This window comes from Larus michahellis, chromosome 1 (assembly GCF_964199755.1).
Source record: "Larus michahellis chromosome 1, bLarMic1.1, whole genome shotgun sequence".
NCBI lineage: Eukaryota > Metazoa > Chordata > Aves > Charadriiformes > Laridae > Larus > Larus michahellis.
This window is the reverse complement of record NC_133896.1, coordinates 16227038-16252221: the sequence shown is the minus strand read 5'-3', so window position 1 is coordinate 16252221 and position 25184 is coordinate 16227038. Positions and strand designations below refer to the sequence as shown.

The 25184-nt window shown below is 35.1% G+C and overlaps 2 protein-coding genes across 3 annotated transcripts in view; one reads left to right on the top strand and one right to left on the bottom strand.

Annotated features, from left to right (window-relative positions):
* The window catches only part of COG5 (component of oligomeric golgi complex 5), a 192520-nt gene that overhangs the window by 18492 nt on the left and 148844 nt on the right, over positions 1 to 25184 (top strand). The gene's annotated exons all lie outside the window — the stretch shown is intronic.
* Positions 13489 to 20693, bottom strand: GPR22 (G protein-coupled receptor 22). Of its 2 annotated transcripts, XM_074580099.1 has the most exons (4): positions 20583 to 20693; positions 20184 to 20435; positions 18144 to 19194; positions 13489 to 16165 (listed from the first exon to the last, which is right to left on the bottom strand). In XM_074580099.1, the coding sequence occupies exon 4, from the start codon at positions 16138 to 16140 to the stop codon at positions 14839 to 14841; it is 1302 nt and encodes a 433-aa protein (XP_074436200.1). In that variant the 5' UTR covers positions 16141 to 16165; positions 18144 to 19194; positions 20184 to 20435; positions 20583 to 20693; the 3' UTR covers positions 13489 to 14838. The 2 variants fall into 2 exon arrangements, with proteins under 2 accessions (XP_074436200.1, XP_074436283.1); XM_074580182.1 differs by lacking the exons at positions 20184 to 20435; positions 20583 to 20693 and having other exon boundaries at positions 18934 to 19194.

Here is a 25184-nt window from a genome sequence, read left to right as displayed (position 1 = left end):
ACTGATACTGCTGTGCACAGTTTCTCATAAGGATCAACACACATCAATCTGGCAGGAAAAGTTGCTTTCATGGTTCTTTTGCTTAGGGATTCAGATGCAGTACAATTTACTATGTTATGCAAGGCCTGGTGTCCTCTAAAATAACATAGCATATGTCTGTGTAGCACAATGCACTGTTCTGTAGGGGTAACTGAACCGATTTGATTAATAGAAATTACATGCCCGTGGTAGCATGATGCTTTGCCTGGGGTACTTAGTCCTGCTGAGAATCACTGAATTGTATTACTGGCTCAGAGCCATCTGAATTATTTTTGAAAGCCACTGCTTCAGGTGGTACATCTGCATCCGTAGTAAGTGCAAATATCTTGCTAAAACATTTTTCTTCTGTCCCTGGTGGTGTTAGCAGTAACACTGCCACACCTCCACTGAAGTTGTTTGGGCTAAAATATACTATACCTTTCTGTAGTTGAGTGTAATCTCCATGTTCTTTAAATTCATGTTGTTCCTTTCAGTTGAGGTTTTTTTTCATGTTATTTCATTTTGTTTTTCCTGAGGCTTTGTTTACCATAAGATGGAAGATTTTGCAAAAAGTTGTTGTGCAAAGTTTTATTTGTAGTATTCCAGGCCAAAAAGTATTCCAGACTGTAGTATTCCAGTCTCTGGTGGGAAGATTAAGTAGACATACAAATAATTTAAAAGCCTTAATATTTGTAGCTTTAAAACAAAGAATCTTGAACTGTTTGGAAACAGGGAACTCATTTTTATATAAAAGGTTAATTTTTCCAAAATCAGACTTGTGAAAAATTTTAAAAATAATGAGAAGTTCTTCACAAATATGAAGCCAGTGTCACATGTGAAATACATGTAGAATACACTGTCTGAACTGCTTTTCTTCAGCATCTCTGGTAAAAACTGAAAATGATGGCGTGTTGCTCTAGTTACGTTGGGATTAACTGTGTATGGTTAATAGTGTATTTAATCAGAAAATAATTGTGTAATATATAATAAATAAGTAAATATATACCAGATACTATGTTTCTCATGGATAATACAGGTCATTCTGTGATAGTCAGATATATTGCAAAATAATCATTCTTTATTTTTAACGTGATAATTTTGATAGACCATTACCTTACATTCATACAGCAGAGGTAATTGAATTTGTTATTTTATACATTGATAAAGACAAAGAAAAAAGCATATTTGTAATGCTTCTATTTACTATGTTTAGAAAGATTCTGGTTTTATTAGTCAGTCTGTGCTTTCAAGGAAAGGAGCGCCATGAAAACTGTGGATAGTTATTGCTAACAAAAAAATCCTCTTGGTTACTAAGAAGATCTTGTTATTTTCTTAGTATTGTTCCTGGCTTCATGTTTGCCAAAGTCACTACTTGATTTATTGTAAATTAACGTAAAAGGAAGAGCTAGTCAAGCTTCTGCTGAGTCGTGTTATTTCATGAATTACGCGGTACAACCAAATATTTTGTGTAATGAGTGTAGAAGTTGGTCCTTGTGCTCTTCTGTAGTTGCTATACCACTCACTTATTTTTTTTCTCTGTTTCAATTATGCATGCAACAATCATGTTCTAGGACACTTTATTTTATTCCATCTTTACCTTTTTTGCAGAGTTAAGGAGCTTCTGTGGATATTAATTTATTTCTTTTTGGCTTTTGAAATAAAGAAAAATCTTAATAGTATACAACAAATTCATTAATTTGACCTATTCACTTTAAGATACTGAATTAATGTGCATGTAACAAAATGACTTGCAAAACTTAATACAATTTTCATTAGTGAGAGGCTAATGGTGTAAAATCTCTGTATCCTCTTTGAACAAGGCAGACGGAACATACAGGTTTTACCATCAAATTGCATTTTGCTAGGATTAGGATTCCTAGCTTGGAAACCTTATGTTAGACAAAGCGTTTTATGTAAGTAGTTGGTATGTTTTACTTAATCTCTGGCATGCATTCTTTTTCTAACCTTTTTCAAAAGAAGATGCTAAATAATTACTGGCATGTGAGAGAAAACACTAAGTTTGAATTGATAAAAGAAAAAAATTCCTATTGGAATTTTGTTTTTCAACATAACCATTAAATTAGTAGGGCTTGAATTTGTATTTCTTCAGGTTTTTAAAAGTTTGGTTTCTGTTAAGGTAGTTTCATTGTAGTTTCATTGCTGTGTCACTGTTTTCCAAAGTCAGAACTATTCTGATCTCTTGAAATTTAACTTTCTTTATCATAACAGTTCTAGAAAATTAATCTAGGTATAATTTTAACGGTGGGTCTTCCTGATGTCTAGTTTCCTTTATATGACCATAAACATGTTTCAAATTTGCCATATTGAATGAATTATGAAACTATTTTTTCATGTTAGTATTAAGCTGATTTCTGGTTTTGATGAGATTAGTCTTTTAGCTATAGCTACTTGAAGAATTTGATTTTGCTGTATTGTTAATAATTTGGTAATTTTAGTCGCAAGTATATAGACCTCGTTGGAGGGTTGTATATCAGATATTTTAAAACGGATTGAGTAGTCCGCTTTCTATCTTGAGGTGTTAACCTGCTCCTGAGAGGTATGTTATTGATGTCCCATTAGCAGGCTTTGCTAGAAGGTAATTACAGTGTGTTTGCCTTGCCTTTGCTGTAGTGCATGGAGTTTTTATCCTGATTCCAGGCCCATCAAAGACTATTTTCTGTCTTTTGCTCTTTCTTGCTCCCAGTTACAGGTGTCCACGCCTTCTGTTCCTTATGTTTCTGGAAAGTTTTGCTCCTTCAACCTCCTTGTCATCCGTTACTCTGAATCTGATGGCTACTATTCCATTATTCATATCAATTATGATGATTATTGCCATGATCTAATGTATAGAAGTTTTAGTCGTAGGCCAGTAATACACAGAGCTAGGCTTCAGCAGGTACAGAGTAAAGTCTGGTGCCTGACAGCTCTTGGTTTATTTGCTTCTAACAGTTCAGAGAACTCCAGTGGGAAAGAAATGATAGTGGACAAGAACTAAGGAAGGGGACGGGGGGGGATGTGATGGCCTACCAAAAAGTGTTTTCTGCTAGGGGAGGAATTATTGTCAGGACAGCAGAGTAGCTAGTCCAGTCATGCAGCGGTAAGTTAATATGCATTTAAACTCTCTTGTGTACTGTCAAGTACATGAGGCACAAATATTATTTTCCCTGGTAGCACATTCAGTTTTGTGTTTGAGATTAAGCAAGTACTTCTTATTTCTTAAAAACACTGAAACTTCAATATTTTCCATCTGCTTTGGTAATGTATCAGATGGTCTGGGGCTTTGAGAGCCAGAAGATATATCTGAGGTTTGTAGTCCCGCCTGGGTAAGGATGAAACAGAGGGGCTTGGGAATTTTGAAAGAGGAACTGAATCAAAATGAAGACCAGAAGGAGTAATGGAAGAGGGAGGTTGTGGAAGAAGGTCTTGGTAATTACGCTATCCTATCTTTTCTCATTAATGACCTTAAATGTAAAGGCCAAGTCTCATAAGGTGTTTTTTTTCCAGTTTTTGTTTGTTTTGCAATTAGCGAACTTAAATGTGTGACTCTAGAATCTGAAAACTATACTTATATTCTGTTTCTCTAATTACAAAATTCCCCTCTGCTGTCTTCTCAAAGTATCCCTGTAGAGCAGAGAGGAATTATACCAAACCTGTTTATGTTTTGCTGTTAAGGAATTCTTGTTCCCCACCAGAAGGATGGTATCCCAGCTGGTAAGGTTTGGACCTTGATTTTGCGTTACCCCTTAATCATTTTAAGTGTTTGAACAGTTAGTATTTTTGTGTTTATTAGCTAGGGTGTATCATGAGTGTGGAGATACGAAAGGATTTGGAAGAACCAGTAACAGATAATCTTGCAGTTGTGAAAGCATTTGTTTAGCCAAATAATAAATAAATACAACTTCAGAGTTTTTTTTAAATTAGTTTTTTATTTTTATTACTTTTAAACAGTTATGATTGTGTAACTAGTACAGATCTTAGGGCATCTTTGAGTTTCGAGACAAAATATTCTGTAACTGGGTAGTCATACTTTTTAAATAGAACTACATAATTAAAAGTAGAAATGAAAGCTATGGGTTTCTGTTTCCAGGTGACATACAAAAATTATCAAGTCCCAAAGTTCTCTGCAAGCTCTGTCTGCCTTTGAATCTAGTAATTTTTTGTGCACTGACTTTAAAAGCTTGTATTAGTTAAAAAAAATAAAAAATTGTGCACACCAAAGATAAGAAAAGAGTTTAAAAGAATTAGTTTTGGCTGAAAGAGAAGGAAAGAGAGACAGAGGTTAGCTGTGAATCTCTGAAAGATTATCTTTTTGCATCTTGTAAATTATCAATACATTGTAGACAGTAAGAATAGCTAGCAAGAGTTTGAAAAGAATTTGTAGGGTCTTTTACATATTATATAAACAAAGGAGAAGGTGGCTAATCACAAGTGTCTCTGTATGTTCATGAAGAGAAAGGCAAGTTGGATTACATAACTTAAAATAATAAGTGAACACAGGGATATTGGCAAAGCAGAGAGATGTCATTTCTAAATTGAGTGCTGGTGTATTCTCACTGTATTTCAATAGATATAGAAGTTTAAGCAAACAGTTAAGAGCTAGGACTCAGAGTACCTATTATAAACAAATAAGTCAATGACACTAACAACTAGTATGGAAAAATTCAATTCTGTAGGGTGTGACCCATTTTACAGCTAGAATGACACATCTGAAAGAGCATGGGTCTAGTTTTCTGTTCTGCTCTGTGTGGAGGTTCTACAAGGAAATTGCAATTTTACATTTCAGGCAGGTCTGCATATGCACCGTCTGAAGCTCTGGTAGGAATTGCCATTTATAACTTTCTCTGTTCTCCTCTTCCTTTGCCGAGCATTTATGAACTTGGAAATTCAATAGTAAGCTGCAGGCTAGTTCTTCCAGTACCAGAGTAATGATCTCTAAGGTGACCAGACTCAGTGGTTTGAGTTCAGTAGATAATCACTTCCCCATGGGAAGGTGTGGAGAAATGTCACACCTATTTTTTTTCTACAGGAGTTGGCTGAGGGTAGCTGGAAGGATGTGTGCTTCCTTTTGTTTATCTATGGTCAATGGTGAAATCAATTGGTTAGTGGTCAAGGAAATAACACTGAGAAGCAGTTCATAATATTGATCTTTTTCTTTCTGCTGGGACTGGAGCATTTATTAGTGCGTAACCCGGTGGTTGTACTGAAGAAGAACATGGCTAGTTCAGAAATAACACTTCAGTATTGTGTAAGTGTCTTGAGAAAAGAGGTTTATTTTTTTCGTTTTGAACAATCAGATTCAGAAATAGTCAGAGTGAGAGAGAATAGTAATGGATGAAATGAACAGGTAATTTGTGATCACCAAGGAAAAGTGAGCATTTTGTTAGAATGCTCACTAGAATATCAAATGAAGGTGGTAGCAAATCATGTTTGGAAAATTTCATTGGGTGTAATGTATCTGTAAATGCATATAGATTAGAAAGCCAGCTAACAAAATCCAAAAGATTTTACTTTAACAACCTGCTGAATTAAATCAGAAAATGGAAGCGTTGCTGTCTAAGGTCTAAGCATGTCTGAGATGTGTGGAAGAATGGTGCTGGGAGCCTAGACTATTTGTCCTCTAAGACTACTCATAAAAAATCACCAATTTCTAACACAGGAATTATCAACAAGGAGAAACATTATTCTGGATTCTGTTATAACAAATAAACTTACTCGATTTGGAAGTCACTTGTTGCCAGAGTGGCAAGTTGTGATGCATAGGGCAAACTGAGAATAGACCCAGCCTTTAATTTCTAGTTTTTGAAAGAGTTCATTTTCCAGTGCAGAAGATCTTCTGTTCAGTAGTTTGGACAAATGTATTTAGACAAACTTGAAAGCTTATTGAGAAGTCTATATTAGATTGTGAATTATTGGCTTTTTGGCAATCAAGAAAGAGGATAGTCCTGGCTAATGGTCTGTTGTAATGTAGTGACAAAGCAAAACCAACTATAATTGGAAAACAATATATAAACACAACTGAATGCATTATGAGTGTAGAGTATAGATATGATAAATTAAAAATATTGCAGAAAAATCCATGGCTGGCAGAAACCAGAAAGACACCTATCATGGAATAGTCGTAACTAATATCCATGTTTCCAGATTGTTCGTAAAGATTTAGAATAGGAGGATTTTTCAGTAAATGCTCTTGCTTTATTTTTGGAGGCAGGGTAATTTGTTCTTCCATAAAATAAGGATACCTCTTTATCCAACAATAAGTAAGGAGGATGTTATACAAATGTACTAACTTCCCAGAGCCTTACTGAATGAGGAAGGGGATAGTCCAACTTGTGTTGTTCTAACATTGAGAAGGAGAAGCAAGGTATTTCTGTTGAAATCAAAGTCAATTAGACATAAAGCTGATGTAGAAAAATAGTAGAGAAGTTGAATTCATTTAAAAGAATAATTCAGGGCTGTAAAGCTGAATTAATGATAGTCACATTTTTATGGAAAATGTGTCTTGCAAACAAATTTGTGTGTTTTGATTACTCAGTTAATTAAAGAAATTGTGTAGATGCATTATAGATTTATGTGCATAATCTACAATTTAGATAACTTAAATCTCCCTTAAGGTATTGTTCCCTGAAGTAAGTATTTAAATAAGCCATCTTCTCACCTCACAGTTGCTCTACGTTCTTGGTAGATAATTGTGCTACTAGGGGAGCTGTAGGAGAGGAACAGAGGTAAGTAAGGTGGTAGTTTTCTATGGGTGTACAGCTCAGGTTAAGGCAGACTTCTGGAGGAGAAGCAGCTGCGAATGGGCAGAGCACCTTGAACATTCAACACATACACATTACATGCTTTTTAAATTAAAAAAAAAAAAAGAAAAAACTATGATCTCTGTTTTTACAAATATGAAAATAAGGTACTAAACTTCTGTAAAGTATTGGAATTGGAGTGCGCCCATGCTGGGATTGCTTGTTGTTTCTGTTCTAGCATTCATGCAGTTACGTCAGGCAAATCTGTACTTCTGTGATCAGGATAGGCAATTGTGTATACAGATAAAAACATAGTTTTGTGGATACCTGTGAATAAATGCAATTATACATGTCACAGTAGGAGATTAAATGGTCTCTTTTTCTTGAAGATTAAGGCTGTAGAGGTGCATTCATGGAGAGAAAATAAAGGGTCGCAGAAGGGCTCTTTGATTAGCAGAGAAAGAAATGACAAGAGCTAAGGACTGGAAAATGAAGCCTGGCAAATTCAGAAGTATGAAATAATTGAAAAATGAGATTGTGTACACAATTTTGTTGTAATTTCCCAAGTAAATACTGGTGGTTCAAATCATAAACATAATAACCAGTTTTATCCTGTTCATTTCTAATTAAAGTGTGAGCCAGTTCAGGTTAAAAAAATCTAACCAAAAAAGTTATGAAGAGAAGACTGAAGTCTAATCTTTCTTCAGGTCCTGGATAGGAGCCAGTATTCCTGAAACTGTCATTTGTGCCTTGCCTTAAAGATCAGTGAAGGTGTTACTGTATGTAACACAAAGTAATGAGTAGTGTAGAGTTGGATTTAATCCTTGCACATACGAAACAGCTTTAAAAACAGACTGTTTTCACAGGAGTGGTTTTTCCTCCTTGTTTCCCAACTCATGCATATAATTTTCAAATATTAGTTTTCATCTAGAATTTTATGGACTCTTCTCAGTTATGGTTTGAAAAGTAAAGTAGTCCAGTCTTTGTTTACCGTTCAGGTCCAACTTTGCATTGCTTGCAGGCACCAAATCTGATTACTGGCTTTGTTACCTTAAAGGTAGACCCTCTTCAGCTGAAGAACCTGAAGGTCTCATGTCTATTTTCATGTCATTTCAGGGAAAGATGTGAAGACCTAACCTCATTAAAAGAAGGAACATCCTATTATTTTGAGAATATACTGTTTCTATGGCAGATTGTTTACAATTCCAAAGATTCCACACCCTCCCCCCCCAATTTTTAGCTGACCTAACTTAACTTGCAAACTAAAGATGTAGTAGAAACTTGAGATTTTTGACTGAAACAAAGTTGGGCCATAGTCTCAGTGACCAAATCAGAAGTTTCCCACTTTTATTCCACTTTATTTAAACTGCTTCTGGAATCTGCACTGTAAGCTGTACAAATCAGGCAAGACTTGTCAGAAGCTTCTTGAATACATTAGTCTTTTTAAAGATGTCTTTAACATGTCTTCACATGCACTTTTTTGTGCTTTATCCATGTTTGATACTACTGCAGATGAGCTGTGTAGCTCTATTTTACATTTATGGGCATATAACCTCATACAGTCAAAATTATCAAACTTAAATGTTTGTTCCCATTTAAACATAGAAAATGAAGTGATTCACTCAATTTGGAAATTTCTTATGATTTGATGTTTGCTTGGTAACTGTTCAGAAGAAGAATTTATAATTCAAGTAACGCTCTTGTTTTTATTACATGCAAATATACTCCTAGAAATTCTGTTGTATCTGAAAAAAAAATCTCTCATGAAATACCTCACTGACTGCAGTAGCAACAAATACATATGCTAAATCTTCCTACTTTAGCTATATTGTATTCCATATAGGTGTGTGGTATTTTGGCATAACACAAAAAATTAGTTTTCTGTGAGAGTTCTTTTTGGGTGAGGTATTTAGTGTGTGTAAGCCACTGTTGTTGTTATTGAACCACATAACTTGGCTAAAACCTTCACTTTGCCCACAAATTCTTTTCACGTATTTTGTTTGTTCTCATTCATTGATAGGTCTCACTTACTAGCTATTAGAGCTGTTAGCAGGAATAATTGATCTTCCTCGTTATTGTTAAGGTGTTTTACAGCAGCAGTGCTCACATTCACTTCGTGTTTTGTGATGATACATATATTGCAAATACTGTTCCCATTTTCTTTTTCTTTATGCATGTTTTCATCACACTGGTAAATGCAACCTAGTGCAGAAAGTATCATTGATATTTGTAATAATTTACTAATGTGGGAAGCTGTCCTTTTTTTCTACTTCTCCCTTCTCTGTTTATTTGTGACAGGGACTTATGAAGAATATCTTGAAATAAGATTTGGAAGAAAACCATGGTACAGAGTAGCAATAGATTGTCATCAGTTATACTGTTTTTTCCCCCCTACTAATTGAGTTTAAATTGAGTTTAATTTGAAGTAAAATCTCACAACAGATTGTGAGAGATCCTAGTACAGTTGAAAGTAAAACTGTGCTAATACTGCTCTGTTAATAACGGTCTGACATAGCCAGAGCGACAGATTTTACAGCAATAATGTTTCAGCAGTGACATTGATTTGTTTATCAGATATGGTATCAAGTTAAACTGTTGCAAGATAGGATAGGAAGTTAGAGATCGTTTGTAGCAGGGTAACAGAAACCAAAAGTATTTCCAAAAACCCAGCTTGGAAAGGAAACAAGGGCGTGCTGTTTGCCAACAGTTTTGTGCCGTCAGCCTTCTCGCCTGCTTGCCTGCCTGTGCAGTGGCAGGAATCAGAATGAGGATATAGAAATGCATATATTCAAAGGATAGAATTAATCCAAACTATAAAAAATAAACTATGTCTTAATAATTACAGATTATTATACCACAGAACTTTCACTGTAAATCTTCTGTTTTTTCATTTTAACTGAATTTCTTTTCATTGTGTGAGAACTTCTTTGTAAAATACGAAAGCAGCTGATACAGAAATCTATAAAATAAATATACAAGAAGATATTTCTTCCGTTCTGGCTCAATTTATAATAGTCACTGAAGTGTAATTTTAACAAGTAACATAAAGATGTCTAATGATATTTCTTCTTCAATTTATTACTCTACAAAAATAATTAAATTGAGATAACAAAGCAGTAATCGAAAACATACTGTGGTAGTGAAACACTCTCGGAGCATCAAGACAAACTAAAGTTATCTGACCGATTCCAATTTGAGGGAAAATTCAATGGCATTTTTAAAAATTTATCACTGGGAACAGACATCTAATAACATTTTGGGCCTGTTCTTGGAATGCATGTACTCTGTATATACTTTGTACTTGGTAAAATGTGTAGTTTATCTCTGGGAAAAGAGATAGTAGAATAATGCATACTCTTGATTTGTCTGTTATTCTGTATATAATTTATTAAATCAAAAGCCTTTTCTGGAGTTGCTGTTCATACTGCTCTCCCCTCTCCTCCCAGCAATTTTGGCAAAACCATGTATCGCACTTGATGATTCAAAGATAAATTCTTCTTGTATTTCTGTTTATTACAATCTAAAAAATAAGGTTACCATTCTTTCCATGGCAGGTGCATGTTGCCCTCCACCTTTCTATGGTCCCGATCGCCATAGCTGCCTTACAGCCGTTCCTTCCACCTGCCCTTTTGACCTGTACTCTCCATCTACTTCACATCGTTTGTTTTTAACACTCATTGGGTATGAGTCAATTTTGATTTTCCTATTAGTCAGTTATTATGTCCTTTCCCCCCCGTTTTCCCTCTTTTTCTCTTTTACCTTTTTTTTTTCCGACCCCCCACCAAGCAAAACAAAACCCAAACCCTGTGTTTAATTTTGCTTTTTGAAAAGCACAAGTGTTCTATGAAGCAGAAAAAGGAGAAAGTAATTACAGAGTCAGATTCTTCTCTCCTGTTGGTGTAAGACAAATAAATTCAGTGATATTACAGCAGAATGTGTGAAGTAGGAGTGGAATTTGTCAGTTATAAAGCTGGAAGATTTTAAGCTGGAAGCTGGTTGTCCTTAGCTATATGTTTGAGGTATTTTGTTTGAACAATGTGGGGGGAGAAGGGTAAGTTAGTGTTTTTTATATTTTTTCTAATGCTACATTGAAACTTTGCTAAAGAATGCTGTATTGTCTCATCTTAAAAGAGTTTAATGGCAATTGGTAACTAAAACGCTTTTTTCAGAGGAAACAAACATATGTGTAAAATACTCAGCTATCAAAGAATTCTGATGACTAGCACATACATTGATGTTGAAAAAGAACTATTATGTGCATTGCAATATGATATATGTAACAGTTAACACAGCAGAAAAATTCTTCCTTGTGCCCTGGTAAATTATATAGCTTGTTGAATATATTCTTTTGCTTAAAAGGGAAAAAAACAAAGGTGGTGGTGAAGAAGGTGTCTTAAGTATATGCGTGGTGGGGCATAGTGCTTGTCTGTCCAGCTCAGAGATACTCTTACCAAAAACCCCTCCATATAAATAGAAGATAGGTGCTAATGTTGAACTCGACTTTTGGTGCATATGGATGTATAATAATTGTGTATTATTGAACGTGTGTGTTTATGTAACAGTGAAGGAAGAGAGGTGTATTGATCCAATATATGTATGGATGCATACATTTTTAATCTAATACATGTAGAAATCACTGAAGGTATTCCTGTTCCCCTGGCACTAATGAAGTAAATAGAACTTCTGTTTGTAATCTGTAAAAATTGTCACCAACTTGAAACTAGATATTTGTGATGTATTTGCATTTCTGTTTTACTGGTTTGTGATGTATTAGTGTGTTAAGGTGTGCTTCTTGAATATTCTAATCAATACTGGCACTGTACTCAGCTTTTTCGTATTTTTAGTGTGGGCTAACCTGATTTTACAATGTAAAATTGAATGGAAATGTGTTTGAAGTTAAAAGACAGCATAGTCAGATACCAGCTAGCACTTTAGGGACAGAGAACGTGTGGAAAGTGGTGGTGGTTGCTTGTGTTTCTGAGGCGTATTTGCTGGAATTAATGTTTTTAGAGTCCTGTACAATTCTGCTTGCCTTAGGCTGGGTGGTGTGAAATGTAATTGAACTAATGACTCACTGTGGTGAGATCATTTTTAAGAATGCAGTGGGTTTCTTATTGGGCGATACTATGGCATATATTTGCCCTTTTTTCTCCAGTGATACTGCCTATTTTTGCATTCTGTTTTAGTCTGTCTGTCAAGCACCCACAGCACACCTTCATATCCCTCCTAAAATCCTCTTCCGTATCTGTAGGATATACTTCGCTAGTTACTCTTTATTTTGTCTTGTTTGTGTTAAATCTGTCGTCTTTGTGGTACAGATCACGTATGATTCTGTTTTATAATGACTCCTGCGTGTATGTAGGATTGCACATATTCTTACTTGTATTACTCCCTGCTCTATGCAGAATTTTCTTCTGCAGACTTCAAAGTGTACGCCAACATAAGTCCTTTTTTTTCTTTATTTAATGAAAGATGAAGAATAGTAAATGTAAAAATGAACTTGCTTATATTCCTAAAAGCAATCAATGGCTGTGATCGACATAGCCTTTAAAACCTGAACTTAATCTCTCTGACTAATTCCTAGGCTGCATTTTCTCTTTGTTATGAAGTACTGCTTCATTGAATCTGACTTTCTAATGAATGAGCTTTTAACACTAAACGTGTGGTTCTTGAGGATTTATTTAATTTTAAACAGCAAAGTCATGTTGTCGAGAAACCTTTCAAGTCTGAGAGCTTTTCTTAAATGCTTATTTCAGATAAGGACGTGATGTAAGCTTATTCGTGTGTTGTGGTCATTATGATTTCTTTTTTTCTTTTTAAATAAATGAATAGTATTTTTAATTGATTTAAGAATGCTTTATTTGGCAGATAAGGCATCAGTTAAATCATATTATGCCATTAACCCTAGAGATCCCACTTTCTCCTCCTTCTGGTGTTCATAATACAGAGGATAGTGAGGTAGAGAAAGGAAGAAGTATTACAAAAAGAAAAAAATATAGTTCCTGCTTAGGTTTTTTGGGCACATTTCTTTTCAGAAGAGCTTATTCCTGAAAGAATGTTTTTGAAGTGATAAATTTGGAGCATATGGGATTTTTTTTTTAAAAAGAAGCTTATTGCATAAAACCATTAAGTTTACTTCCCTCCTGCAACCTCTCAACTATTTCAGTTCTTGTAGGAAACTAGGAATAGCTTGGATGAAATCAACACTGTGAGTGAGTACAGTTGAATGTGTATGTCATTGGGATTGTTTTTAGAAAAAAGCTAGTGAAATTAATGTTTGAATATATGTTACACAGTAATTTTAGATAACAGATTATTATCAATTAGATAATACAACTTCTAGGTAGAATTTGGATGATTATAAATGGCTGGTCTTTGAGGAATACGGAGCTGTAGTACTATTTTTTTGAATCTTCTGTTCTGGTAAGGCAAGGCATAAGCCTAAGTAAACTAAGGGACGTTACAAGTACTGCCTTTTTTTTTTTTTTAACAACAAAAATAGTTTTGATAATATGCATATGATTAATAATTTAATGATGTAATGGAAAATAGCTTTTTGCTCCCTTAAATCTGCAGGGTTTTTTTAATATGCAACTTCAGAAAGATGCTTCAGAAATCCCTATTTTTAATGTAATACTTCGGTCAAACTAGCTCTCATGTTCAAGGATATGCTCTGTTGTTGTTTGTTTTGTTTGTTTGTTTTTTTTAATAGAAGCCAATACTTATTGAGAATTAGCCTTTTAATTATACTGGTAGCTGGTGACACACTGAGCAGTTTATATAACAAGACAAGTGAAATCATGCCGATTGATTTTTGCAGTTTTTTGTTTTGTTTCCTTCTCTCCCCCCAGCTGGTAACTAAGTCAATGAATGTAGCCACTGTTCATAGAAATTATGATTTTTTTAAAGTGGGGGATAGTGCAAACCACTCAACAAACTTTTGTTTGTATGAATATCTTAATTCTTGATTACAATGCTATGGATGACGATGGCTTCTTAAGGCTTCTTGATTCTTTATTGCAGATATAAGATGAGATAGAAAAGGGGATGTAGAATGATGGTATACCGTGGTGGTCAAGGAAATACAGAAATTGAGTAGCTAGCAGTAATGGTGACTGGTTTGTGACAAAGCAGTTGCATGGCTAGAACAGAATATCATCAAAGGAGAAGTGAAGTCAAAATAATACAAAAGTTATTGAGGGCAAGAAAATCTTGGCACACTAGAGATCTAGCTAAACCCCTCCAATGTGAAAATCCAAGCCTTTGAACAGGAATGTCTGTGTTGGTTGCATCAAGCCAAATAACTTTCTTGTCTGTGATTTTTGCCTTCATTTAACCTATCTTTTCCCCTTATCCCTTCCACCACTCCTGTGTAATTATTCAAAGTTGTGTGTTTTCTACATAGAAACTGTGGATCTGGGATTGTATACACAAGACCTTTTTCTTTTCTGAAAAGTACTGTCAATTTTTGGACCAACATGAATTATTTTTTTTCCCTATCAAAATTAATGGATTCCGAGCCATTATTTAAAGGATATCACATAAATGGCTTTGTCTACGCATGCATGTTAATTGCATGCTGGAGAAATTTGAATTAAGTAGCTATTTAAGTATGAGGTCAAAATGTGTCCAAGTTGTAGCTGTGGAGCATTCAGAATATCTCTGATCAATACTGTTTATGACTTAAATTTAAAAATATCTTATCATGCAAAATGTTGAACTTGTGCTTTAGAAAAGTATTCCCGAGTGGAATTTTTGTTTAAAAATTCTTTTATATTTACAGAGAAACTGAGCCATACAAATATTTTTAAAAGTTTGCACTTCCTTTAAGGCTATTTATTTTCTAAAAAAGAGGACTTGAATATTTTTGACAAATATACATATGGTGGTACACTAACAAACGGCCATGCAACATATATCTTACATAATGAAGAAATTGAAGATACAAGACCTAGTCTATTTAACATATATATTGAAAATTTACAGTCTCGCCAATAGTTTAAAAAAGTTTTTCTTATTTGGCAGTATTTTTCTACAATTTGTTCAAATATTCCGCTTGATGTGTTTTGGTGAATACTGAAATCTAGTCAGTGACAACCTGAGGTACTAAACATTTCTGCCTTACTTCGTTGTCTTCAAAGGTAATCTTTTTGTTCCTTTTAGGCTCTATCCATGAGTTGTGTATTACAGCGTTATTTGGCATGGGATCTGCTTCCACTATTGAAACAACTCGCTTTTTCATCTTACTTTTCAGAACTTTCTGAAACTTTTGTCTTGTGAATGCATAAAGTAGAGGGTGAAATATAGTTGTTCCATATGCCATTACTAGAAAACATAATCGCAACTTTACCAAAAGGTCACTTGGGCCCAAACATAAGATGGTGGTGTTTAAAACAGAGATGGGTGTCCAGCAGAGAAGGAATGTTGAGATAATCAAGAGGGACATTCTGAAGACTCTCTTTTGCCGTTCTCGTCGCTCCCGGTGCCGTTTTACGGCTCGGCGGAGAGCAATTATGACAGAGACAGAAGTCCTTACGCCAAAGACGACGTTTCTTCCTGCACTGCTGTGGGACACATCTGTAGTCTCGTGCTGAGTGGTCAAAGAAATAGTTTTTTTCTTTCTAGCTTTTTTCTTTTGTCCCGTTGTAAATCTTGTACCAATCCGAATATTTAGAGCCTGGAGTATTTTGGTGTACGTGATTAGCATTACTATAACAGTGAAGAAAAAGATTGGAATCTGAACGAGAAGGTGGTAGTACATTCCTAGCTCAGTGTGGTACTCGTTTGTACTCACGCACAAAAGTGTCTTATTTTCCCAAGTACTTGCGCTTCGAAGGCTGAAAAAGTTGACTTCAATGAAAGGAATCAGGAAGGAAAAAAGTGAAATGATCCATATTGATGTCATTAATATCACAGCCCTTCCCATGGTCAGAATTCGATTGGCAGGTTTTACGGAGATGTCGTATCGGTCCAGAGTGATAGCAAAGACGTTGATTGCAGTTGAAACGCTTGCGAAAGAGACACAAGCCTCATGGAAGCAGCAGATGAGAGCAGTGTTACTCTCCAGTGAAAGCAGAAGGATAACTATAGTTAGAGGAATACATCCCACACAAATTATTACATCAAGTACATGAAGGTTCATTGTAATTATGTTACTGACAGAATTGATTAAGTTGGATTTCATACAGTAAAGTACCAGCACAGTGAGGTTGCTGCCAAGTCCCAAAACAATTTCTAACATCAAAAATCCAGTGAGAGAAACTTGAAAGCTTAATGGGTATGACAGTGGTCGGTACATGTTGGTGTCGATGTCATCAATGGCATCTCGAACTGTAATGTTAGATTCAGACTGCATGTTGACTTCCAGAATGGGGGAGAAACACATTCTTTTGTTGCAGTTGTTTTTTCTCCTGAAAGGTGAAATAAAATATGGAACTATTTGATTTCTTTTTTTAACACTTACTGTAGATAAATGCTGGGGAAGGAGGAGGGAGGAAAAGCATCTATTCTTATCAAACTCTTGATTTACTGTACATTTAGAGCTTTAGTTGGCATGAACTCAAAAGCCTGAGGATCTAGAATAGGGTCTTTCCTTTTCAAAGGAAAGCAGGATTTGTTAAAAAAAAAAAAAAAGTGAAAAGCTTCCACTTAAGGAGACAAGGCTTTATTTATAGTGATGTGGTTTTTACAAAGGGCCCATTTGTTGAATAAACTATACTTGTGCATTGCCTTTGTATGGCATTGAGGGTCATTTTAGAAGAATGTTGTTAAGTATTAACAAATTAGTACTCAAGATCACTTTAAAAAGGCTCTCATGGAAAAAGAAAGTGATAGGAACATGGAGCACTGTTGCTTACGTATCATAAAAAGAACACTTAAATTATTTATGGCAATTTATCACCCTCTCATGAACAGTTTGCAATAGTGTTGTGGGCTTAAACTTGACGTTCTGTAATTTAGCAGGTTTTTACAGAGCTTGAAGACTTCTGTTCACTTTTATCTTTGGTGCATCTACGTGTATGAAGCTTACAACTACAATTTTATATAAGTATATATAATTTCAAATGCAAAACATTTGTGGGTTTGAGGGAATGGAGTTTATTATAAAAATACTACGTTTCCTTTTTCTGATTTGAATATTTAATTTCTTAAGGAAATCAGTGCCTACATGGAATGCAAGAGTATTTAATTTTATTCCAGAATAGATTTAAGGGAATAATTTTAGAAAATAATACTTAAAAAGAAAATTGTCTCTTTCAGGGTTTTTTTGTTTGTTTTTTTTCGTCATTTCTTTTTTAATACAAACTGCAGTTAAATCCAATGGATTTATATACACAGCATGTTTGTCTTAAGAATAAGTGAGGTTCAAAAAAAGTAATATTTTTACATCTAGTAGATTTTATATTTTGTGGCTCATCTGCTTTGTTTTACACATATGGATAGGTTGTAAATGTAGCATCTGCATGTAATGCAGATGTTTGTATTATTTATATTGTTAGCCAGCTCTTGAGTTTGTAATTAAATGAATAAATAAAAGAGGGTATTCAGTTTCTCGTTATGATACTTGATGGTTGGGTTTTTTTTAGGTAGCTTTAAATTTAAGAGAGGACATACTTGGCATGAAAATAAATTTAAATGCAGACCTTTGTTCCATTCTGAATACATTAATAATGGATAGCACTAAGGTGAACAAAAATGAGGTCTTTTTTAATGAAAGTATGAATTAAGCACACTTGGGACATAATATGCAAATGGATTTCATCTGCAGTTCTGAAAAGCCTCAATTGCACAGTACTATTAATTGCAAATTGTATGATGAAAATTCTTGGTATGCTTCAACAGCTATTTCACATGTGCCTCTTAAATACAAAAGATGTAAATTAGAACGTATTAGTCTCAGGTGTGGAATGAAACAAGAAATATTTCAAAAGCTTTGTTTAATTTCTAATTTAGGCAACCTCTATTAGGTTTATTTTAACCCTCAGGAATATGATTTGCTCTGTGTACGCTGCCCTGGCTGTGAATGGATTTCAAGAAACCATTCCAAATGCATTACGGGATAAATGGAGTTCTTTCGTATTAGCAAAAGCCAGGAGGAAATCACAAGCAGATCTGCTAAAACAAATGACGATATTAACTCTAACCTTACACCACCTGAAATTTTGTGTAAAAAAAAAAAAAACCCAAACAAAACAGAACAAACCAAGCAACTTCAGATGTGCTAAGTCTTATGGATAGATTAAACATCACCTCCTTGTTGCATTGTTTAGATTTCAGTTAAATAAAAGCAGAAATGTCAAGGCAGGGATCTAATTTACCCTCTCTGGACGGTGCCCGTTGCCTTGCCAAGGCTGAGGCGAGGAGGGGAGCATGCAACTGCTGACCTACCTGTTCTCTCTGCCTCAAGGGCCTTTCACATCATTGCGGCAGCTTGTCATAAATTGATACAGGGTGTCACTGACAGATATTTGACATGCACTGTAACCTGGAAACCAAGTGGTAGCTGGGCTCTTATTTCATTCCTCGCAGGTATTTTTTTTCTTTTTTTTGTTCCAGCACTTCAGCAGCAAAAAATTCTGATTAAACATGGGGACTTCTTAATTGCCTGAGATGCTTCTACAGACCAGTGCATATTCTGCGTGTCTGTTCAAGCCAGCAATAACAAATAAACCTTCTTTTAAGTGACGTTAATTTCATTCCCCTGTTGCATTTTGTAGCAGCCTGGTTTTAATTTCCAGGTTTAAAAAAAAAAAAAATATTCTTAACTCTGTGTTCAGAGTGCATGTAGACATCCTTTAGTTTATGGTTGCGTTATTTCTTTCTGTAATATTCCTGCTCATTACTTTTGAGTGATGGCTTAGTCAAAGAAGTTGCTATACATCATAAAATCCAGTTCATGTGCTTTGAGAGTAACCATGAGTTACCTAATTTGGTTTATTTTCACTTAAGGAGAATACATAACAGACCATAAAATTGAGAGAAAAGTATCCATTAGTCATTATGACAAATAAGTTATTTAACGAGTAGTATAGAAAAAGCTTGGTTAAACCCTTATTCAGCTTGCTGGTGAAGTATGCATATTCTCCTTTTGGGAATTCATGTTTCATTGTTTCTTCATGCATCAGTAGTTTCCACAATTCTGGTTTTAAATTATAAATCCCCTTTAAGAAATGCTCACCATTTTAAGAATCAATCTTTGCACTCTTCTTTTAATGAAAATCTGAGCAGATGTGTTAGTCCTCCATGTATATTGTTGAAGTGTCGTGCACGTAAATGGTAATACAAGTGTGTTCCATGTTTTGTTTCTAATTCCTTTATGTCTTAAGAATACATTTTAGTGATGCGTCCTGCTGCTTGTAGGTCATACAGCTAGAAAGATACCCGGTCAACTGCATTCTTCATATTGTCAGTTGTAAAACTGAATTAGTTGCTGCATGCCCTTGTGAAGGGGAGGAAAAAAAAGGTTAAAAGTAGGGCTTAGAATTTCAAAATAAAGTAATGCAAGAATATATATTTTTAATAGCACTTATTTTATTAAAAGATCTCTGAAATTGGGTCTTACAGATTACATAGAAAATCAGTTAGTGTGTTCACTATTTGCTAGTAAAATCATGTCATTCTTCTGTCAACTTAAAAGAATTTAGGTTTTTGGACAAGTTTCCTGTTCTCCAAATAGCGCAGGTTACAAAAAACCCCGACTAGAAGCAGTAACTGTTGGATGTTGAGAGTCTGTGACTAGAGCTAGAAAATGTAGTTTATACATACAACTCTTGTCTTCTAATGAGAAATTGAGCAGAGTCAATGAGATTTATAGAAAATATGTTTTTGTTTAATTTGCACAGTTATAATTTCCTTTCTTGAAATCAATGTTTAGCAAATCCCTGTTTTTAATAAACAGCTTGAATGTACAGGGTAATGAAGGAAATAAGTTTAAAAAAAAAAACAATAACAAAAAAGAGGGATTTCTTTATCAATCAGAGATTAATCATATTAGCCAACCTTTATAAAGCAATAAGTATACACCAATTACAGACTGTCTGATCCTTCAAGGAGTAACTGAATAGATCTGTAGCATATTTAACTGCCAATATTTGAAAATACTGCTGTGGGAGGAAAAAAATATTCCCGGTTGCATTCTGTGGGTTTTTTTTCCCCCCAATACTGTATTAGCTTAAACTGTACTGTCTTTATGTTGTATGACCAAAACAGGTTCTTAATATTCTACAAGACTTTCATACAAAATCACATTTTTTCTACCATTGTGTTTTTAATGGGGAGGGGGAAAGAGCACTTGAAGATTTCCTGGTCTCAAATATAACAAGATACTAGCGCTTAATGTAAGTTGAATCTGATATCTTCCCTTTTTACTCCAATTTTTTTTGTTAAATGTTGCTTATTGTGCATACCATAATAAGGAACAGATCTTACCTCCACTAAAGATTTGATAAATTCTCGATGCAGGTGAAGCAGTTCCAGGTTGGAGGGATTCATTTTGTTCACTTGTTGGCAGAGTAGAAGGGAAAGAGGGTAATAAGCATATCTTCAAAAAATGACCTTAATGAAAATTTGTGCCTGTAGTGTGCCATTGTTTCAGCATACTGCTAATGTATACAACTGCTTTAGTTCTGCTTTACAGGCTGCTGCAGTCTCCCACTCTTCTACTGTAGAATCAATAAGCATCTGAAAATACATAATGAAAGTAATTTAACATACTGAAGGCTTCTTGTCTCCAGAGACACCACTGGGATTCAAGCTTTCTAAAAAAGAAAAGCAGTGCTGCTGAGAGGAAAGCTTGCGATGGGCAGCTTTTGCAGAATGACAGCCTACCTTGTCGCTTCTCCTCACTGCAGAGAGATGCAGTGCATTCACTAATTTTGATTGGTCAGTGATGTGGGGCTTAAATTGTGCTTCATATATGGGATTGATGCCCCCCTCCCCCTGATTTATATAAGGATTGTTTTATAAAAGGACTAAATTTACAAATGATTTATGAATTCTGGAATATATTAAGGGTATGCCAGTTTTATTTTTACCTTTTCACTCTTCACTTTGTGTACACTGGAAACCACATGACACTGAAAAAAAAAAAGGGATTAAACGTTTATTACTTAAAAAGCTTCCAACAATCTATATTTGAATTTGCCTACTTTCACTTTTCCTTTTTTTTTTTTTTTTGTCCTAAGAATGTCTCTGAAATAAAACTGCCTCTTTGACCCATGCCGAATTTCACCTGATGTGTTTATACGCAAGTGAACATTTGGGTCTTGTCCTGAATAAATTATATTCAGGACAAGTTGGTACCCGCGTGTATTTTAGGAAAATTTCTGTTGGGATTCACAGAGATTATTCAGACCCTTAGAATGGGTTGATAATTCAGTTTAGTTCATCAATCAGAAAAAAATGATTTTCATGATCCATCACCATGTACAATGTATGTATAGTAGTGTAGGCTGTTAATTGTGTTGAAATGTTAACTTCTAAAAAAAAATCTTGTATGTTCCATAAATCCAACATGAATTTTGCTAGAGACTTCACAGGTTTTTGTAAGGATGTCTTGCATGATGTTCTTGACCTTTGCTGTGCAGGGGACAGGGGGTATATTCATTTTCACTTTTTTCTCTTGGAACTTATTTCTGATTCTGTTCTATCAGTATAAACAATGCTCACAACCACATAATGAGGAGTAAGAGAAATGTAGCACAATAGCTGTTTTAATTAGTACTAATGCTAAAATAAACTTTGGAAATAAATCCAGTATACAACCTAAAATAATATTTTTTAAAAAATCGGTTTCCTGAAGCAAGTAATTTAAGAATATCTGAGTATAAAATGTCCTCCTGGTAGCATTTCATCTCAGATAAGTATGGGGTGTGGGATTTTTTTCTGGTTTTGATTTTTTTTTCCTTGATTTCAAAGATTTTTTTTTTTTAAAGTTAGATAAAATACTAAATGTTATAACGTGGTTCTTACATAAGCAGCTGTACTAAGATGGCAGTTTTGGTCAAATTTTGATGGGGTCCTCTGTTTTTAAGTTATTAATGCAATTATAAAATGCAGTTGTGTAACTGGGATGTCTGCATTTCTTCTCTTTATTTTTCTCTCAGACAGCCATCCAATGTATTGTTTATCTCTAGGTAACACATACTTTACTTTTTAAAATGGCTACATATCTGTCTAGCGTCTTTCCTATTCCGTACTCTTTTACCTTCAGGAAATAGCTGAATAAAGATTGCAGAAACTTTGAACAAAGATCAGTAGGTACCGTCTGTCTGAGTAGCAACTGATTGAGCTCTTGGAGCTGTCTCTGGGTCGTCTGCCTCCCAAGAGCTTGAAACCAGTGATACCAGCATAACTCTTAAGGGTGACGTGATAAAGAGGATTCCTGAAATGAAAGCCTAAATACTAATATATTAAAGAGATTTACTTGCTTCACTTTCAGTATGACTTAGGATAAGTAGGGAAGCCTGTCTAAATTTAAACAGATGAATCTCCATCTCCCTTTCTAATTCTTCAGTGTGTGCCTGAACAAGGATGGACATATTGGATGAGCTGTACTCTTAGAAAGAAAAAATGTGCACACGGAGGAAGACTGTAACAGGATTTTGGATATAGTGTGGATATGTAGTTCAAATGCAGGCAAAGGGGTCACGAAAGATTTCCTATATTACGGGAGGTGATAATGGCAAAAGTTTTATCTGCAAAAAGTGTTTGAGAGGAATGATAAGGAGTTGAGTTGTGAACATATCAAGCTTAAGTTTTCTGGAGAGAAAATCAGGAGAAGCAGCAGTACCATATGGAAGCAATCAGGAGTAGGTGGATGGATAGACATGCTTACAAGCCATTGCTGTGCAGATGCTAGTTAAGATGGTGTGAACAGATGACATCATCCTCAAAGGGTAGATAGGGAAGAGTGGGGAAAAAAGAGCCATGTGCAGACACCCAGCATAGACAGAAAAATGTGCCGTTCTTATACCTGTTTCTGTATCAGTACAGAATGGAAGAGAAATAATTTGACTGGTATTTTGGGGTTTAGGGGGATGAGAAGTAGGGTGGAAAAGAGGATAGAAATATTGGGGAACAGCAGGAGTCTTAAACCAGGTGATTGGAGATGAAGAGTCTTAGGACTGAGAATGGCAACACAAGCGGAGAGGGAGACCCAGAATGTGACAGAGAATAGGGCTGTGAAGAGTTCAGGCTTTTCAATCTGGCGTGGGGAGAAAATAAATAGAGATGCAGGAGCTTGAAGCAGAGTGGAGCAGAAGTGGTGCATGTAAAGAGATGCTGGGTGCACGGGGTAGAAATAACTGCAATTGCCATAGCATACACCCCTGTAGTACTTTTAAATTGGATTTAGGAGCCATAACTCTCTGTTAGAGTATGTTTTTCTGTTTTGCTGAGAGCAGGAAGCCCAAAAATTTGGAACTTGCAGCATATTTCTTGGTCTTCTTCCATCTTTTATCTACTCTCTTACTTTCTACACATGGGAAGTAATGTCCTAGCGTTGACTGGATGCAGTCTGAAACGGTGGTAGGTCAGTTGTAGATCTGGAGGTCTGAACTCTGCTGGTGAGTTGATAAGATCACCCTGAACGCAGCTTCTTGCACTGCAGTTTTTTAAAGAAGCTTACTTTGTTGAAAAGTCTCCTTAGGCTCTCAAGGTCTAGCAGGGCCAAATAAAGTACTCATTTCTCATGTTTTCTATCAGAGTCCTTGATTTTGGAGCTTTAGCATTCTTTTAATGTGCTTTAGGGTTTAACTTTACATAAACGTATCACAGACTGTCTTAACATCCAGGTGTCATGGAACAGACACAGTCACGAAGATCTTTATTCGCACAGTTGGGAAACTGTGTCTGCTTACTTCCCTTGTTCTCTGCATTAGTCTTTTTTCGTTTTCTACGATTATCTCCCCTGAATGCTTCAGCAGTGCTTTCTGTTTCTGTCTTCGGGATGCACATCTTGTTTCCTAGTTTGAATCTTGCTGCTCATTTAGTGGCTGTTCAGAATTTTACTGCTTCCGGATCTAAAAATGTCATCTGTTCTCATGTTTGCAGGAGACTTGGGCTCCTAACTCATACAAATTTTTCAGTGACACATAATCTTTTTAGAGGGTAAGTCACTTTTGAAAATGAATATTGGGTGATTTTGGACATCTTGCCCTGGGATTGTTCTTCAGCATTATTTAAATGGTGCACCTGCACAATTCCAGCTGGATAAATCCTCCTGTACCTTGCACTTACCTGCGCTGGGCAGTGTGATACTCGATTCTAGTATAGCTCTTCTGCATAGTTATTGTTTGTATCTGTTCTTGCAGCTTGTGATCCATATCTAAACTGTGTTTCTTACCTTGTTCCATCTTAGTTTCCTTAATTGTTTCCTCAAAAGTCTGTTGCAAAGAACTTTGTTAGAATGTTGTTGAAAATCCAGTAACTTCTATAGCATGAAGGAAAAATAAACAGTGGATAATAGCAGTTTGTGTTCGGGAGTTGTACTGACATGTCCTTGTTATGCTGGATTTATCAAAGTGTCCTGTTTTACCTGGTACTGAAATTATGGCTTGCTGGCCTGGGTCGTGCTGCAGCATGTTTTTGTGTTGAAAAGGTGTAAATGTGACTCCTGTCCAGTACGCAAGTTCTAGTTGTAAAGGGTTTTATTACTGTTTAAGAGTGATATGCTGAATAGATGACAAAAACTCTGCTAGAATTTATACATAAGTACTATTCTTATGCTGATGGTAATGCAGACTTTTATTTCTTTTGACACAAGTACTTTATTCTCATTTCTTTAATCTGTTGAGAACAGTTCATATTCCTTTTCTGTAGTAAAGACTGACATCCACAAAATTAATTTTCCATTCAGTGTCCTACCCTTAATGTTTATTTTCTTTTCTCCCTGGTTGTTGATTGTGATACAGCTTACTTTGTTTTGTTATTTTTATGATGACTTATTTAGGTTGGGTTTGGGGGTTTTTTGCATTTCTAACTTCCATTTTCCCTTGCCAGAAAAAATCCCTACACATGGGACATTGTTCATTTCGCTTTCTCCATTTTTAGAATTACCTCCATAGATTTAAAGAAGTTTTGATTTTCCAGCTTATCATTTCATTGTGCTTCCTCTTGTATTTGCAAAGATGTACACCTTTGGAAGCAATACAAAGACAAGTGTTTTTAAATAGGTGTAAAATATATATAAATGATAAGTATAATATATGATAAAATTACATATATTATATATTTTTATGGTTTTTATATATATAAGAATATATATTAATTTTCAAGATGCAGAGTTAATGTTAGCATAGCAGCTTGAGTACAGGAAAATTACCTGATTATGCTACAAAATCAGAATGTCTTAGAAGATTCATTTGGTTTTGTGTAATTGTTAGGCATAGGTTATTTGTTCAGTAGTATTCCACGTTAGTTCAACTATTG